We start from the raw sequence: 19,380 nt of genomic DNA on the forward strand, positions 1-19,380 counted from the left end.
CAGCTGAAATCTGTCTCGTGTGCGTGAGGACTGGCTCCAGGTTACCCCCATCTGAACACCCCCTTGCCCAAAACAGGATTTAGCTGCCAGGAGACAAGCCCCATGGACTAGTCACTGTTTGCTGAGGGGCTGTCAGACAAGCCGACAGGTTGGTCATTCTGTATCCTTGAGCAGCTAATGAGGACTTTGCTGCTTCTCCTCAGTCTAGGTGTGAACGTGGAAATATTTTTGTTGAGTAGGGATATGAGGCTGTGCCCCTCTCAGCCCCAAATATATATTTGACCAGCACCTTTCACAATGGGCAACTTTTTGCTGTCTAGAAGCTGCCGGTCCCGTTCATAAATCAAGGTATACAGACTCTGGGAGGTGGGGAAGTCCATGAGGCCCTGTACTTGGTCTCTAGATAAGAGGTTGCCACTTTGCATGTACAGCAAAGCTGATGACCCTTTGATCCCTGTGCACATCTCAGAGCAAACTCTGTTAATCGTGATCCATGATCCAAGAGGAGTGCTGGAAAGGGGTTGGGTTTAATGGAGCCTTTCATCTGAGAGAAGGGTGCTGGGATGAAAGCCAGCCTCAGTTGCAAGAAGAAAAATAGTTAAAGCCTATGAAGGTATTAAGACTTGGAATTTAATTTCAGGCTAAATAAAGGCATGTGCTGGGAGATGGATTTTGAAACAGGAAGGAAAGGTACAAGGCTAAGATTTGGGGTTCTGGGTTATCTTGGCACTTCTAGCCCAATTTTCTGTGTTCCTGTTTATATAGCAGAGCTGGTACAAATTTTCAAGCAGACACACAAATCCAGAAATAAAAGGAATAGCTGGTTGTGAACCTGCCGCCCACGCACACAAATCCAGCAAGCCAGCTGGGCTCCAACGCTCCTCCCTCCCTTCCTGCTCCTCTGACATCCCCACCGTCTCAGCCGTCACGACATGCCTGAGCTCTTACAAGCATTGCTGAGGCCCACGAGGCAGCTTCCCGGAGCAGGATGGCAAATGAGCTCCAGAGGACAGCCCAAAGAGACTGCCTTGTCCCCCTCCACCTGTAGTGCTGGGGGTCTGGTAGCTTCTGAGCACCCCCAGGGAGAAGAGGCTTTATGGCTCACAATCAGTGCTTTGAACTCTATTTGGAGGAATTCGGATGAGCTGGTGGGCAACGTGGTTGGCTGAGGTGCTGGGCATGAGATTAAGTTCACACCTGCCAAGAAAAAAGTTTCATCTGGTGCTGGCTTGGGCTTTCAGACCTTCTGAGTGTGTCTCACCCCAGCTCGTGGTGCAGCTGCACTTCTTGCATGGGGAGGCAGAGGATGGGCTGCGGGGCAAAGCCTAGGAGAGCTGGAATCCCTTCACCTCGCTGGTGGAAGAGGCAAATAACTTCACGCTTTCCCACCCTTTGTTCAATCCACAGTGTGTTTGTCCAGCACCTAGCTGCAAAGTAATTTCATTTGGGGCCTCTGGGTGCTACTGTCAAAGAACAAAAAATAGCAACAGGAATTTTGGGGGCTGGGCTTCAGTTCAGAGGCTCAAAAAGATTGTGCGCGCTTGAAAATCCCTCCCTGCCCTTCCCCCTCAGCTGGACGCTTAACATTGTGAAGGAACGCTTGGTACCATGCCTAGTCTTCAGGATTAGTAATTTGCTTTGTTGTCTGTGTTAATCTAAAGCCCCTGACTACATAGCAAAAATTTAGCCAAGTTGCTTCTTGGAGAAGTCTGGGAGGAGGGAATTAATCTGGTGTGCGTACTGAAGCACTCCGCTCAAAAGGGTCGTTATCTGTGAGCCTGCTGGCCAGGAGGGACCACGCTGCCTTTACCCTGGGTACATCAGGTGTGCAGCTGGGGGGAACCCCCACCATCTCCCACCGCAGCCAGAAAAAAAGCTCTGAAAATGGCTCGGTGTCAGAAAGCAGTTTCCAGGCTGAAGTCTGATGTTTCCACCTGGGGACTGCAGAGCTGCTGCCTTTTGGCATTTTGCTCTCCAGAGGCAGTTGAGAAGAGGCAGCTTCTACCCCTGCTTTTGTTGGGTTGGTTTATGGGAGACTTGGGTGCGCACTGTGCCATCCAGGAGTGGGTCACTGCCCATGCCTAAAGATTGCGAGATGCCTTGCAAAGTACTTGCAAGATGCCTTGCAAAGTACTTTATGCCTCTACCCTGGCCTTGATCCCTTGGCAATGTATATTCTGTACAAGGATCCACCAAATGCTTCTCCTTCCCCACCCCCCCACTGAAACCAGCTCAGACTCATTGTTTTCCTTTGTTGCTAATTTGTGGTGGTGGTTTTTCTTCCTGTGCTGCAAGAGATATAGCCTCATATAACCTAACTCTGAAAGACTCCTGATACTAGCTTCCTCCCACCCTCCTTATTCATTTGTCTTGTGTCTCATTTTGCAATCGCTATTATTTCATCCCTCTGGGGCACCTACTAAGGCTACCCCGATGATGGATGCTGCCAGACCAGATGCATAAATATTAAGAAAGGCGGGAAGAGCCAGACTTGCAATTTCTTTGGGCAGAACAGTGGTGGGGATGCTGTTCTTAGAGCTGACAAACACAACTGCAACCTGAGCTCCAGATTTAAAAGCCTGTAGGTGCTGGTTAAGCAAAAAGTTTTAGCTGGGGCTGTAACTAGCTAGCATCTTGTGGTCAGGCAGACAAGCAAACATGCTGGTTATACTGGTAATTTTTGCTAGACTGCTAAAGGGCTTGTTCAGGAGACTGGACTGGTCTCCAGATGTATACTGTACCCTGTCTAATTTCTGTTGCTGGTAGAGCAAGTCAAATTTGTAACTAGATGATCTTATTTATTTGCAGAGTTTCCTGAATCTTGACATGCAAAATCTGATGTGAGCATTGGACCCTGTGCATGGCACTAGAAATGATTATGTTAACTGTCAATCTGGACGTAATCCTTGTAGTGCAGTATCACAAGTCACCTGTCTACGTGACCACCTTAATAAATCAGTGTGTGATCGCCTGGAAATGCCAGAGGTTTGGTATTATCAGAAAGCCTGATAGCAATATTCAGATACTGGAAGAACAGAAAGTCTTGATTAACGCTGAGTTAGCTGTCTTTTCTCTAATGCTGTTTCCAGTTCAATGGATGTCTTGATAATAGTGTTTGGTCCGAAGGCCACAGACTTATTGATGGTCACAGATCAAAATACCATCACTTCTAATAAATTATGCTGCCCTATTTCTGTTAAGAAGTGCACCAAGGAACAACATCTATAAAAGCAAGGGGAAAATCTGAGCAGCCTCAACAAAGGCTCATAGCACTACTATTCAGAGTGAGAGCGAACATGATTGAAATACATTTCCAGAAGTGAAATCCGGGGAACGCAGATTCATTGCTGGCAGGGCATCTTTACTGTGGATCCTGGAGCACACTAAGGCTGGTGTTGTTTTTAGAGGATGCCAAATTCAAAGCTGCCTTGCCTACAACCCTTTCTGTATCCCTTTTTGCCCATCTATCCCACCTTGGATCAGGTGTAGTTTGGGAAATTTGAGGACAGATAGATCAGGACTATTATTAAAAAAGCACAGAATATTTTTCTTACAGCTCAGGGTTGCAGCTAATAGTGGCAAAAGTTTTTGATAGATTAGAATCAGTTTAATGTTCACAGTCTCCAAAATATCACCTCTCTGTTATTACCTATGAGTATTGAGGCCAAGTGTGATCATGCAAAGATCTCAATAATCATACACCCAATACCAACTGAGTAAACTGACACTTTGTAAAATCAGGGATTATGAATGTAAAACCATCCTCATCTTGCTAGAGCTGATCAGAGTGGAGTATCTCTGCAATCTTACCACTCTTCCAAGGATCTTACGTTGTCACTCCTTACGCTGTGCGGGCAAAAGGAAGCTCATCAGCTTAGCATTTTCCAAAAATATTAACTTGCACTTACAAAAAATGTGCAAGTTACCTTCCTCTATTTAAAACTAGCGATCAGAGTCCATTATATTTTCTGTAGTAGGAAAGAGATTGGAAGGCATCTCATTTCAGAGCATACAAAAACTGACCGAAAGTCCAGAATCACTCACTTCTGTCCATTTACTACAGCAAACCCTAAAAGCAGCTGTTTGCGCAGTTCACACATTCCTTAAGATGAAAACTTTTGCTTTGTGATAACCTATGAGCATCCATTAAAACACAGACTGTGGAGCAGAGCAGATTGTGTGGTACTGCCCATCTGCACATCGGATACCCGTGCTTACTTTTTAATAAGAGCAAGGAGCTGGATGTAATGTCATGCAGTCATAATTCTTGGCAGTTGCTATAGTTCATATGTTTATTGGAAGCTGAAGCTTTGGAGCATTTATCAGATCTCTTTACGCTTCCTGCATTAGTGCTTGGGGTTTTTTTTTTGAGCTGAGCTCTCAGGCTGCCGAAGCCCTGTTTGGTAGGGAAAGAGCCGTGTGTCCGGTGGAGTGTTTCATGCAGTGAATGACTATGCTGAAAAAAGTGAACGAGTCCAGAAACACCTGCCTGGACAATGCATGCTTGTAAGGTTAAGGGGTTTTTTAGAAGTTTTGAGAAGGACAGAGAGATACCCATCTGTAAAAGAGTCGGGTGTGAAATGGAAGTTCTAGCCTGAGAGATGAAGGACTCTCCCTTGGAGAGAAGGTGGGCTGTGACAGACAGGTCTGGGGAAAAGCAGCATTTTCTGCCATCTGAAAGCGGACTGCTGTGAACTCATCTGTCAGCCTTGGGATGTCATTTAAGGGTTTGACTCAGGCTTGGAGCCACGGCTTGCAACAGAGGGGGTTATATGGCAGCTGGAGCCAAGGGAGAGTTTCTAGCTGGTTCATCCAGAAAACCTCCTCATACCACGTGCTATCTCCACCACATGTCCACTTTAGGAGAAGGCTCCAGGAGAGCTGAGGATGTACGTCCACCCCCAGTCCCGCTGGCTGCTCCCTGCGCCATGGCACTGAGTGTTCGACATCCCTGTGCACCTAAGCTGGGCTGGCACGTGCTCCCAGCCATAAACTGGGAGTAATGCTCCTTGCCGTGCAGGGCCGGGGGGAAAGAGATGCTCCCAGGGGTTCACAGCTCTTGGTGTGGGCTGTGGGACCTGCAGGGAGGATAATTTCCCGGCTTTGCTGGGACAGCCCTGAAAGGCGAGGGTCAGGGCTCGCAGGTCTCCCTCTTTTCTTCCTTTCCCATTGCTTCCATTTCAGTGTAGGAGGGCAAAACCAGAGGATGCTCTGAGCTCCCCTGCTCCTACGACCCCAGCCACCCAAATAAGCCAAGTAAAGCTGGAGTTTGCCCTTAGGAAGGTGGTATGGTATAACATTTCTTCTAGGGTGAAATTCCTTCTTTTAATAAAAGCCCCATTTAAATAATCAAAGTCTCAGAGATGAGATACAACTGGCCCGTTTGCCCAAGAGAGCGTTTCAGAATACTTTTACCCAACAGTTGGTCTGAGATCAAACAGACTTGGCATTGCACTGTTTCCTGGATAACACGCCATCATTATTTATTAATCTGAATCAAAGTGCTTGATGTTTTCATGCTATCAGTTAGACAGAGCCTTCTCGTCTGCCTGCCTTTTTTTTTTTTAATTTGTTGTGTTTCAAGAAAGTTTTGAAGCTGTTGCAGTGGGAAATCCATAGCTTAAGTGGCAGCTTGCTCATATTTTATTTATTTTTGTAATAATCCCGTTGTTACTCATTCAAAGCTCCAAAAATCCTTGTCCTCAGTCAAAAGTTTTATGCTTGGATGAGATTCTAATGATGACTTTTAGAAGAAAAACAGGTTTTTCTGGTTTTGAATAGGTATTGTCACATTTATTGTTTTGTGATTTAAAGAGGTGTCATTTGTCTGGTCAAAACCAAGTAATTTTAAAATACATTTTTATATTGGGATCAAAATGACTATGTAAAGTTCCCAATTTTCTCATATACTTTAGAAACACAAACACAGGGACGTCAAGCCAGTGGGAGAACCAGAAATGGGGTGTGATTAGGGTGATTTCTGGCCTGTTTCCCATCATTCTTGGAGATAAAATATTTTTTTTCCCCCATGAATAATTGTGATTTTCTGTAAGAAATCTGTCCCCTTTTCAGTTTGGAAGCTTCTTTGTTGTACAAAGAAATTTGTATCTCAAAGTGGATGCTCTTTACTAAAATGCTTCTCTTATTGGAAAAGCATTTTTCTATAGAAATAGAGTTTCAATAGGAAATTTGCAGTCAGCTGTTACATACGGCAGGCAATGCTGCTCCCCCTTCCTCTAGAGAGGGTGGTTTCATACAGAACCTGCACTTCTGCATACCCATGCCAGTGTTGTGGTTTTTTACAAGCACATTTTCCTATGTTAAAATGTTTTCCTGTCTCCTGTTTTTGTGTAAAACATCCTCACAAAGAGGGAGGATGATTAATTGGAAACTACAGAGGAAACTACAAAATCAATTGCACTCAAAGAACTGTCTAATGTAGAAACTAAACCAATAAAAAAAAAAACCCAAGAAATATATGTTTTTCTTTCTCTCCTTATTTAGTCATAAGAGTCTTAACTGTTACTTGGAAGATTTTCCTGAAACAGAATTATAACCCTTATATTTTGTCTTATTGGTGCGCAGCTACACATTATCTGTGAACATAGCAAACAATATAAAAATAGAGGCAAAAACTGTCTTGATGGGCTGCATACTTATTCTGACCATTTACACCAAAAGATCTGATCCCCAAGATGATTGTGCTTCTTTATAAAATTAATCCATAGATTTTCTGCTCATAAATAACTGTGAAATGATTGAACTTTAAAACATAAGACTTCTCGTGTGCTAAACCTCACGGAAGAATAATCTCTTGATAAATTTAGTTTTAAAGTAACGGAAGCATAGATGATTGCAATTCTATTTTTAGACATGCGCAGTAAAACATTTCTATTTGGTTTGTAGTAATGTTAGTTTAAGTCAGAGCCTCCAAATGAAGTTGGAGATGTGAGAACAAGCAGGAGCAGCAGGGTCAGCGTGGTGAACAGTCCTGGCCCTGGGTTTGGAGGCAGTTTTGGAAAAAGGAACCTAGCTTGTGTTTGCCAGGGCAGGGAGAAGGAGGCGATGAGTGAGATATGAGATGGCCAGAGCTGATGGCACCACTAGCCACATAGCAAAAACTCAAAGAGCAGGGCCTGTATCTCTGCCGCCTATCTGTGCCAGCCAGCAGAAAGCGAAGCACACGTAAACCATTAGTTCTTGGGATCATTATGGTGTGCATTGGGTATAATGGAGGCAATGATATCTGTGCTATCAGGCCATACCTAAATAATAGATACAAGAAGACCAGGTACTGATATGTGTTTCTGCTTCGGGTGTGTAAGGAGAAGGGAGTTAAGATAAATCAGCAGAAGTCTGTCCTGGACTATCTTATTCTTGTTAGCCACTGTAAGAGTAAATGTTAAGCATGTGAAGTGGGATTTCCCATTACATTCTTAATGTGAATCTTCAATTTAATTTAGAGATTCATCTGGGAATATTGTGAATTGTAAGAATTGAGAGGATCAGTAATGCTTTTAACGGTCTGATCTTACAAGCTAGATGTACTTCTTGCTTGGACCTAAGGGCTGGCTTACAGGCTCTCTTTTGTGTTTTGTGACAGCATTTTACACAGCTCTCTTTACCAGCTCCATCCCTTCGGGAGGGATGGAAAGGGGAGACAGGAGAACCCATTCTGAAGCCCAAGGCTGCTGTGACCAGTTCTTCCAGGCCATCATCTTTAACTTCTTTGCAGCAAACTGTCTTGGAGATCAAGTGAGAAGCGCAGTTTCCACAAAGGCTGGTGTGGTGGGTTAACCTTGTCTGGCTGCCAAATGCCCACCAAGCTGCTCTCTAACTCCCACCTCCTTGGGTTGGATTAACCCACCATAGGTGGTTATTAGGTAAAGGGGACCTAATATCCAACCATCCTATATAAAGGATGGTTATTAGGCCCTTGGAGAGTGTGAAATGTATCCTGGAGACATGGACAAGGGGAATCTGTGACATGCCATCCACATTTGCCTCTTTTCTTTTGCCCACTAACATTTCTCTCTTCTCCGGCACTAGAAGTGGGCAGGGGAGAGCTGGGATCCCAGACAGGTTTTCTAGAGTTAGCACTGCCAGTTTTGGGGATATTTTTGGAAGGGAAGTAGAGTCAGGGAAGCCTATTTTGGAGCCAGGCTAAACACTTGTGTGGGAAGAGAGAAACTGTGCCATCCCACTTGTTCTGTTTTTAAAATCACTACATGCTTTGACATAATCTGCAAGACAAGCCCAAGACTGGAGTAGGAAATTGGCTGTGAACTAGGATGGATGTGCATTTTCAGCTCTTTTATAGGTTGTTCCGTTGTTGTCCCCTAGAAGTCATGGATGCCACTAGCCCGTATTCCACTCTACTTTTAAAAATATTAGCTCAAAACAACTTTTGCCCATGTAACTGCACAATCCAGATCTCAAACATCCCTTTAATTTGTAGAAACAAAAGATAAGACAAAAAATATTTTCCAGATTTGTGAGTCCATGGTGAGTCTGAGAGTATCAGGATAACCTGGGTGATCATGTTTCTGAGAACAACATGGCTGTCATTGACTAATTAAATGTATGCCATTTTTGAAACTGAAGATCTGTGCTTCATGTTGTAACGTAATTGTGGGCACTGGAAAGCTGTTGTAGAAGTGTTAGAGTTTGCCACCGGCCGGAGTGGAACAGCCCCATGCTCCATTCCTTTACCACCGTGCGTTTAGAGGTAGCCGGTCCCTTTTTTTCCCGAGAAGAACCAAGCAGAAGAGAAGCTAACGCACATCACAGACCTTGCATCATATTTCATAATGGTCTGAATTTTGGGAGGACAGATTTCAGCCCAGATGTCCCTGCTCTGTCAGAGAAAAGCAGGCATGCAAGCATAGACACTCAGTTCACAGGTACCTACAGGTACGTATCAACACCTAAATTTAGATGTTCTAATAAACAAATTGAATCATCAGGACCTTCGCTAGGGTCTAAAGCATAGTTTATCTCACTGAAGTAGACATACAAAACAGGAGAGATGACTCATGTCCTAACAGTGTCTACTTCTTCCTGAATGTCTAACATCCTGCATTTCTTTGGTTTGGCTAATCTGTTCCAATGCATCAGAGAAGCTAGATTTTAGTTGATTCATTCTATCCTGTGTATAAGGCTATTTCACAAAAGCTGCATATCCAATACATATTTTTTAGCCAAAAATTTCTAGAATACATTATTTGTCCTGTCTAAGCTGCAGAACTATACTGCAGGATGGATAAAAATACAGGTGAATGTACAGAGGAGCAGGCAGTACTTGAATTATTAGCCCCGTACATGGCAGATTAAAAATTAAGAGATCTGACCAAAATCTTCCATTTTCTTGTCAAATTTTTATTTTTAGTTGAAGTTGTCTTGAAAGAGGAAAAAAAAATAAATCTGAATGTTCAAGCAGTACAGTCATTTCTGTATCATTTTAGGACCCTATGAGAGTACGTGCTGTTATACCTCGTAGACAAAATGTCATCTGGGGGCTCTTACGTTTCCCCCAATATCCATATATTATTGTGGGTCTCTAGCATAGACAGAACTCTGGCTATAGGAGGGTATTAGGGCCAAGATATTGGATGATCTCTTGGTGCAATTGCTGTTTATCATGGCTATTAGTAATGATAAAGTTATTTTTAGGAATAGTGTTTTTTCTTTCAGGAAGTGCAAACAAGTTCCCAAATTATGGAGCTAGTGCATTTTCCATTTAGAAAACATCCTGCATTGGTACCATCATCAGATGTTTCTCTTTCACAGGCCACTTGATGTATTTTTTTCTGGTTTATTCATTGACTGTTTGGTCCCATAAGCTAAATTAAGCAAGAAGCCACAACGGGGTTTGCAATACTAGGCCACTATTGTATGCTTCCAGTGCATTGTGCCTCAGGCCCAATTGAGTATTACCAACCACTCGAGCATGCACCGTTGACACATAAATGCATATTTCGATGTAGCTTGTTAGTAAATGCAAAGTCCCCAGCAGTTTTATTTGGATGATTATATTATTGCTAATTAACAGAAAATGTCATGACTTTTGGAAAATAATTGTTTGTGCAATGTGTTATTTACTCTGAAAAATTCTTCCATGTAAAAAGATGAGGAAATTATACAGGGGAGAAGGGGAAGAATATTCAGGAGAGCCACAGGGTTCTCAGAAGCCTAAGTCTCATTGACATCAGTGGGACATAGCCAAAACCACTCCTGGTAATGTGACTCACTCGTGTACCTCTAAAGTCATCCACGTTCACCACTCTTTAAATGCTCCCCATCATTTGCTCAGATGCACTTTAGGTTTTGGTTAATGTCAGGAGAAATAAAGTTTAATTCAGCCAACCTACCAGCAAAATGTAGCAGCTAGAAGAACATAATCTTGGTACTAGCGTTAAAGTGCTACTAGGTATTAAAAAAAAACAACACCCAACAATGAAAAATCCCTGGCTTCTCTGCTTCTGTGCTTCCATCCTCCTCATTTACATAATGGTTTAGAGCATTATGTAATTCAAATCAAATTGCTGTCAGTCGACACCAGCATCCATTGCATCTTTTCCATGAAGCTATGCCGGGTTGCTGAAGTAAACGTACTTGAAAGGAATGATGGAAATGAAATAATTCTGTCTCTTCGACGTCAGGGGTCTACCCACTGCCTATTGCAGTCACATGAAATATTCCCCTTGACTGACATGAGCCGAGGATTGCACCCCCAGAGCCCATGTAAGCTCTTAACTCTGATTCCTAAACTTGGCAACCAAACCCAGGAGGTTTTCAATCGCAAACGGGCAGAATATCCCTCGTCTTTGGACAGCAATAATCTCCCTCTGTCTCTCCGGGGGGAAAATCTCTTCCATCAGAGTGGAAGATCCACTAGCTTGATCCAAATAATATTGTCAAATTTACAGTGCACTAAATAATGAATTAAATCTTCTATATACCCCAGCAAGCAGCAACCAGCTACTCCCTGATAGGGTCCCTGTTCAATTTGTCCTTTGTGAGTCTCTATTTCCATTACCAGGGACTATAATTTTGCCAGTGCGCTTCTAAATCTGTGCCTTTTCATTTTTCTCCTGTGTATTTTACTGCAAAAGCACTGAAAATACCTGCCAGTAGCTGGGGCTCCATTAGCACCAAAGACCATCCAAACCCAGAGACAAACAGGGACCCTGCATCCTTGTCCAGGGGAACTTACCGTGATAGGCAGAGATGCATTGGATGGGACAAAGGGGAGAATAAAGTAGCCGTGCCAAAAAATCACGTCGGATTGGTGTGAATGTCACTTCAGGGTTGTCGCCGTGGACAGGGAAAGGTTTGTGGAAAGGTTATGTTGACTTGGCATAAAGTAGGTGGGAGGATGAGATCATTTTCTTGGCTAATGAATAGGAAAGGGACAGAGGTGGAGAAGAACGGGAAGCTGTGTGTAACGGAGGTGTACGGATGGGGTGCGGTTCAATGGAGGATGGTGGTCGTGGAGCAAAGTGCTCCTGGTACTGCAGATTTGGCAGGACCTGTGGTCTCACCTCATATCTGGGGGATGCGGGAGGGGGACCTGCCACCTCCCACAGCTTAGCTTTGTATGATTTGGGTCTGTCTCTCCCAGCCTTTCACACCCAGTATTTTCTTGACCCCTCATGTCAGCCTCGTTTTGTTTCTGTCACCTGAAAGAAGGAAAACCTATATTGCTCCATTCACTATTAAGAATGAAGTTCTGTTGTTACGTCATGTTTGTCTCTTAGTTCAACGCCAAAATTGTGAGAGGCGCCCTGGCTTCGCTTCTAGAGTTTCATCCATCTTTTTTAACATAAACATGCCAGTTCTGGTGATGGCTTTTAGAAGTCTGTTGGTTTTCCCTGCTGATGAAATGTGTCTCCATAACTTAGATGGGGGCGATCACTGATGCCTTTCCTATAACTTTGTGGTAATACATTAGACAGCTTTCCAGCCGTGGCTCCCTCTCCTCTAGGAGCATGCAGCCAAGCTTTTGGTGGCCAGCATAAAACCTGCCTTCTTCAGCAGCATAACTATCCCATAATGGCTTCAGAATATATTTTAATAGCCATTTTACAACTTCCTATATCCATTAGAATGTCTTTACAAAACGGTCTGCGAATAAAATGGACCAGATTTGATATATTTTATTCATGTGAGCATTCAAAGCAGCTAATGGTGTGAGCAGTGTATATTATATTTGGCACAACATGGAGTTCTCCTGTAGATTTCTTATTTCTTGTTCAAAAGCTAGTGACTGCATGCTGAGCTGAAAACATTCCTCTTTCTTGGTAGCTCTTTGCAAGCTCTGTTGGTTCAGAGTAGCAAAGGAGAAATCTTTCCCTGGATCTGAAGACTGAGTAGTTTATAGTAAAATAACTCTGAGGCCAATCTCTACTTAATTAAAATAGACATGAAAACCTGTTGGGTACGGAGAATTATAATTTTCAGCAAAATATAGAGATGCGCATTGGTAACTATAATGTGCTGCTTCCCTCTTGCTTATTTATGTCATTTGGTTGCAGCATAATTTGATATAAAAACACCTGCAAAGAAAGCAGAATATTTTTAGCTCACTAAAAATATATATTTTATCATAAGAGAAGACTTAGTGCCAGCATTTAATTCTTGGCATAACATTTGTCATCCCCAAATACTGTTTCAATATCGGGATGAAATCTTCTGAATTAATTTCCTTTTAGCACATGTTAGCTTTCGAAGACTTTATCTTATCAATAAGCCATTGGTAATGTCAGAATGCAGTGATTCTGATGAGCAAGATGCCAGCAAAACTCATTAAAGTGGATTTAAAGGAAGATACAGCGTAGGCAGAGCTGGTTGTGACGAAAGGCTCGTGGGTCGGTGCCTCTGAGATTTTGGTTTGGACATTTTGTGTTGTTTTTTTTTTTCCCAATGATGTGAATGCAATGAGATCTCTTATTTATTTCTGTCCCTGGTCACCATGCGTGGTGAAGAAACAGGGCTCATTTTAGGGAATGTGTGTTGCGCAAGGTCATATCAACCTGCAGGTTTGCCCTGTGACACAGGCAGCGAGAGGAACTCTGTCTCGCAGCTCCTCCTGCGTCAGTCTGGGGCTGACTTCAACGCTCTGCTTTTCCCAGATCTCCTTTGAGAACTCAACACTGCAGCCGTTTCCATTAGATTTTTGTGGAAAACAAAACCTTTCCCCTGCAGGCCAGTGACAGGAGCCTGCCCGGTCCCTGGCAGGCACTGGTGTCTCCAGCACCCCTTTTTGCACCTTTGACTCTGAGCTCACCCAACAAGACGTCTCTGGATGAAGAAGCATTCGCAGATTTCCTTCACACATTGCAGAAAACCCCAGGGGTTTCTAGCTCCTGCAAGCTTGGTTACCTTCTAGGCCATTACTTTAAAACCTCAATTACACACTCTCTGGTGTTCATGCTCTGGTGTGAAGGTAGTCTCTTTAGAGAAAGCATTTCTCTCTGAATATACCTGGTCCTAATAGATAATTTCCCCAGCTGCTGTGACTTCCCTGGGATGGGTAGAGCTGTGCTGATTTACGCCAGCTGGAGATGTGGCTGATTATATGTGTTAGGAATGTGTGCTACAAAAAAATCATTGTTTATGGTCTTGACAAAATCATGCCTGTTGAAAAAAAGAAACAAACCAGATATCAGTCTAAGCAGTGGTAATGAGTGTGCTGTGTAAAATTTCAAGGACTGTATTATTCAGTTCCCCCTTGTTTTGATGTGAGCGCACAGACCCTCAGAGTGTGTATTAACAGCAACTGAAATTTTTCAGTTAAAAGAGAATTTCCCATGACACCTCCTAGCTGTGGAATGTGAAGTGCGGTATAAATATAAGTGAATTAAGTCTCAAAAGGTTGCCTGTTGATTGTCAGTAAAATTATGAAGAGCGTCTAAGTCACCTAGACTCCTTTAGCCTCTTGATCTTTATGTAACTTTATGTAGAAGGTCTTTATTTGATCTTAGTTAAAAACAGGAGTTCTCCATGAAGCTATTACTTCATGGTTGGAAAAAACTTTCATGTGATCCCGTATCACCTTGTAGTCTTTTTAAATATATAAAATGTTTGTGTGTATGTGTAAATGTATGCAGAAGAATTTGTGAATCTAGGCCAGTGACATTAAATTAGATGTGTCATTGTATTGTTCTTTATTTCCCTAGCCTATTATTCTCATATTTTGCAGTGCTCTGCAGGTCAAAGGAAAATGCTAAAGAGATTATATGGAAAAGAAGGGGGGAAAAAAAGAGACGACTGTGCTCCATGCAGTCTCAGACATTTAAAAGAAACCCATCCTCATGACTGTTTTTGTTACCACAGCAGTTAGGAATGCAAAGTCTATATTTAGTCACAAATATTTCTTAAACAAAAGGAGAATTTAGGACTCCTGATTGTTATTTTGTAAGATTTAGGTCTAGCAGAATCGCAGTGGAAACATACCTTCTGCCACGGGCTATCATCCCTCTCCCCAGCCCATGGTCACCAGTAGCTTCTTGAGTGGCACCATGGAAATCCGTAGGGTTAAACTGATACAGTCCTGCTCGAGATGAACATGTCTGATGGTGTCTAACTTCTAGCCTGTGAGTGCCGCTTTCACATTGTTGATCCTCAAGTTTGGTTCCTTTCTTGTCATTGCCAAGTGTCTGAAATATAGGCCTGCATGTCCTTGATACCACGCCAGGCAAGCCACCCCATGCCATCGTGCAAGAAGGAGATGGAGGTGCGAGAAGCCGTGAATTCTCTGAAATCAGGCGTAGCGCACAGCAACGACCTCAGCCTCTGCTTCTGCTGTTGCTTCTGGGGGATGGGACCTCCCTGCTGGCTCATGTCAATGTCTTGGGCCATGATAAGGGGTTGGTGGGTGATAGTGGGGTGGTCTGAGTCCACAAAGCCCACGCAAGAGCAGGAGGGCAGCTAGCTGGAGGTGAGCAGGACCCACTTTCCCTGGATTTACGCCCCTGCAGGCAACCTGTTGCCCAAAGTGGCCTTTTGGGCCATGGTCACCCATCCACGAAGAGTCAGGGAAAGGCTTGTAGGGCATGCAGGTCATGTTCTGAGAACCTGAAAGGACATTTTGAGCTGGGGTGGCTGAAGCCTATGAGAGTAAGGCTAAAACTGTAATGGAAAACGGCATTTATCCTTCTGAATAAATACAGGCGCTAGCAATATCTTATTTGTTTGTACTGTTCTCACTTCTTGCCATGCCATAGAAAATATGCATCTTGGGGCTTTATTTTCATATGCACATTTTGTTTACATAACCAGTACATTTTTATCAGCAAGAACCGATGTTAACTGAATTTAACAAAGACAAAGCAAGAGGGAAATGTTCATTCTGTGCATGGTGATATCACAGAAACAATGTGTTTGAAGCCTTGTACTTCAAAAATATGCCTGAGAGGAATGGAAAAATCCAGGCTCATATTGTAAAAACGTGAGTCACAACAGCTATTATCTCTTTAAGAAATGGCAGTCCAGCTTTTTGATTCAGTCATTGATGATTTCCCTTTTTAAGTTGTGGTGCTTTCTTACCCTTTTAAGAAACATCTGGGCTAACCCTGGCTATTTGTAGAAATGTTTGCAATTCATAGATTAAAAGAAATTAGACATAGAAAGGACCCGTGAAATTATCTTGTCCATTTCCTGAAAGCATATGAAATTGAAAAAGAATTAGGCTAAATATATATATATATATTAAAATTTGGAACTTTAACTTATGTACAATATGAAGACAGAACATGTCAAGATTTTTCAAGGATGCTGGAAAATGTAATTTTTTTAAGGAAAAGTAAATAGAAGAGTAGCAAAAGCTCTAATGAAGTTTATGTCGGATTTTGCAGTTGTTCCTAGGCAGCTATCTTTCTGGATTTTGCAGACAAAACTGAAAAGATCTGGTTTTGACCAGTTTGAGGTTGATTCAATTTTCTAATAAGAGAGAGCTTTAAGCAAAAATAATTCCCTTTTAAAGAAAAAAAAGAAATTGAAACTTCTCATTTTGAGTAGGTTTTTCTGGCTATTTTATCTCCCTCACCACTACCTATCCTTTGTTTTTTTCTTTTTTTTTTTAAATTTTGACCAGTTCTGTTGCTAGAATACCATCTTTCAGAAGTCTTTAGGGAAGTCTGAGAGGACGCTGAATATTCTAATGAAGATTCAGTTTTTATGAACAAGCAACACCCATGAAAACCGCGACACTTAGTAGAGACATCCCACGTACTCTCTTATCATCTCAGTAAAGTCCTTGCTGTCCCTCATGCTATATGGCCATGCGTCCAGTTTGACTATATGGAGAAGGTGGTGCAGAGGTGGCTACCACCGGTTTTCCAGCAAAGGGAATGTCTGCGTAGGTTGGAGGCAGTCACGCAGCCCGTGCTCCGAAGCCCTGGAAGCAGGTAGTTGGTGCACCCGCAGATGTACGGGGGTATTAACTTTGGATCTCCATGTACTTTTACGTCTGCGCAAGCTCAGGCCAGCCGCGGAGTCGGCAGGCAGATCGAGCCCTTGCCCAAGGCAGCGTAGGCTGTCTTGTGTTGGCATTAGTGCTAGTAAGGACAAAAGCATGTAAGATGAGGTGACTGGTTTCTCCAGACTGGTAGCCTCGGAAGAGCGTAAAAATAGGGCAAACATAAGTAGTCCTTCTTGCATGCACCCAGGTTCTGCAGCTAAGGGATTTTCTCAGTCAGAGACAGCATCTTTGTGTTTAAAACCTTTAATGGATCTTTTGCCCTTGGATTTGTCTTGTGGTTTGGTGAATCCTTGCCATTTGCTGCCAACAAGTTTCCCAGGACAGCTCTGTGCCCTGTGGAAAGTGGCTCTAGTGGTTGTTTCAAACCTGCTGCTCTGTGGTTTCATTTAAAGTTTCTCCATTCTTGTATTATGAGAAAAAATGAACAATCATTCCCCATTCACCATCTTCACAGCACTCATGATTATCTAGTCCTAAACTAACAGCCCGCAATGATCTGCTCTCCAGTTTAGAGACCTAGTCTGTGCCCCTGCAGAAGTAGTGATCAGCCACTGATTTTTGTTGTCCCCTTCAGCACTGAGACAGGTTTCACTGTGAAAAAAACAAAAATTAAACCACAAAAAACTCTGAGAATTCTCTGGCCACCTGTACTGATGTCATTTATAGAAAGTGAAATTCTATTTGCTTGCACTGGTGCTGAGTCACAAAGCATTGAGCATAAGAAAACTCAATTTGCGGGAAAGCTTCTAATTTCCTGTTTTTCAGGAGGAAGGGGATAGAACAAATGATGTGAGGGGAGAGGGGAAAGGAATAAAGAGACTAAATCTGAATAGAGAAGAATGTCAGAATACCCAAACTCCGGGAAAGCTAATTCATTTTAGCCCTGCTTGTTCAAACAAGGAGTAATGCAGAGTATAATGTACAAGCTCCAGTAAATCATTCCTCTATGATAGGCTGTGATCAATGACAATTTAATGAATTCATTTTAAAATGAAGTCAGAATAGGAAAAACAGTAGTTATTTGAAAGAGTACTTTACTCAAATAAATTGAGTCAATAAATATGCTATTTGTCATGCAGAGTCCAGTTAAAGTCTTGTTTGCTAACAAAAATGCTGTCATCACAGAGCCTAATAGAGGCAAACTATCTGGAACTATCCACTGTAAATAGACAAATACCATCTGAAAGCAGAAAACAACAATTGCAGCTGAACAAAGAATTGTATCCTGTACACATCGATGAATGCAATAGGGTAGCCCACCTCAAAATCTACTATTTTGTTTGTCACCAGCTTATATTCTGATTTAGTATGAATGGTCTGGTGGTGGTAAAAAAACAAGGGCTGTGTTTCTTCTGTGAAATGAGTTTTAATTGTTGTGTAGTGAGGGTTCCTTTTGCTGGAAAGACAGGCCACTAAAGTCACTATTAAATTGCAAAATATGGCTTATTTGAACTTGGATGGATTTGTGCAGGCTACTAGAACAGGGATAAGCTTTATCCCTTTTCAAACAGTAGTTTTACATTAATTTTCACCGCTATCCATGTTGTTTAGTGCAGATACAAGAAGGCTTTTTGTTTTGCTGTTTTTCACACTTGTCTTTATTCACGTAAGTTGAAGAGATGTGACAATTGTCACTCATTTTCATTCAGGTGGGGATTGGAAGTGTTAACAGTGAAGCGCCATCAACCCAAGATGGTCAAAGCTCACGGGTTTGGGTTAGATGTTCAAACTGGCATTGGATGGAAGGAGCCTGGTTTTCAGATGTGATGAACTGGCAGCAGTGGCTATTCAGCATCTCAGAAGCTTGGAGTGCTCTCATGAAGGTCTCGGGGCTTTGCCATGCACATTTGGGCTTCCAACATCCTTCAGATTGTAGGGTGTGGAGGAGAAGAAAATGCTCAAAAGTCTTGACAGATATCTTGAAGATGGTATTTCCTATCCCAAAGGAAAACTAAATTATGTTGCAGAAGCCTAAGACAGAGATTATGAAGAATTTCTATGTGATTTAAGAATCGGAACTTGACCCTTCACTCTTTAAATTTGGAATAGAACAGCTGGGGCATTTTTAGAGTTTGCATCATGTGGCCGGAGATCGGCTGATTTAAATCTGCCCTGCAGTCATCTTAGGCACAGTGTTCATCCACTCCCAGAGCTGCATTTTCAAAAATGAGTTAGGAATCCAAATCCCTGTGACTTTCAATGAAACTTAAGCTTGTATGAATCTAAGTTACTCCTTAGTTTGGATTTAGGATCCCAAGTGACAGAAAAGCTTAAGAATACTCCACAGTCTATCTACAAAGTCTTTTGGCTCTGATCAGGAGTGATCCCTAATTGAAATTACAGTTTCAGACATTTCTTTTTTTCTTGATCTTCTACTAACCACATAAAAATAGATGAAGTGTTTCCTGGTAATAGATAGCCTACAAGTTATTTGCGTTATTTTTTCATTCCCATGGCTTTGTTCTTCTTGCTTTGCTCCTGTCACTAACTTTTGGTACTTTTTGTTTCAGCTGTTTCCACTACTAGGAGTAAAGACCAGTAAAGACAAAGCAGGATGAAAAGATGGCTGACTTCTTGTTACCACCGGGTACTAACAGCTTCCACCGGTTCACGCCTGAATCCTTGGCTGCTATTGAGAAACGAATTGCGGAGAAGCTTGCAAGGAATGCCAAGCAGGAATACAGAGAGCAGCTGGGCGAAGAAGAGAAACCTCAGCCTCAGTTTGATTTGCAAGCTTGCAAGAAGCTGCCCGATATCTATGGGACTGTTCCTCCAGATCTCATTGGGGAGCCACTGGAGGACCTTGACCCTTTCTACAATGATCGTAAGGTGAGCACCAGCCAGCCCTCCTGCTTCTTCGCTTTTGCTAAAGCATAAACACTGTCTCTGGTTTGAGG

At 42.6% G+C, this 19,380-nt stretch overlaps 1 protein-coding gene across 5 annotated transcripts in view; it reads left to right on the forward strand.

Moving 5' to 3' along the window:
• The window catches only part of LOC142038847 (sodium channel protein type 5 subunit alpha-like), a 217,149-nt gene that overhangs the window by 22,201 nt on the left and 175,568 nt on the right, over nucleotides 1-19,380 (forward strand). For all 5 annotated transcript variants that reach the window (XM_075044726.1, XM_075044717.1, XM_075044735.1 and 2 more), the window contains exon 2: nucleotides 18,994-19,312. In XM_075044726.1, the coding sequence (XP_074900827.1) occupies nucleotides 19,046-19,312 (267 nt within the window). In that variant the 5' untranslated portion in view covers nucleotides 18,994-19,045. The remainder of the gene's footprint in view (nucleotides 1-18,993; nucleotides 19,313-19,380) is intronic.

Source organism: Buteo buteo, chromosome 2 (assembly GCF_964188355.1).
Source record: "Buteo buteo chromosome 2, bButBut1.hap1.1, whole genome shotgun sequence".
NCBI classification, from domain to species: domain Eukaryota; kingdom Metazoa; phylum Chordata; class Aves; order Accipitriformes; family Accipitridae; genus Buteo; species Buteo buteo.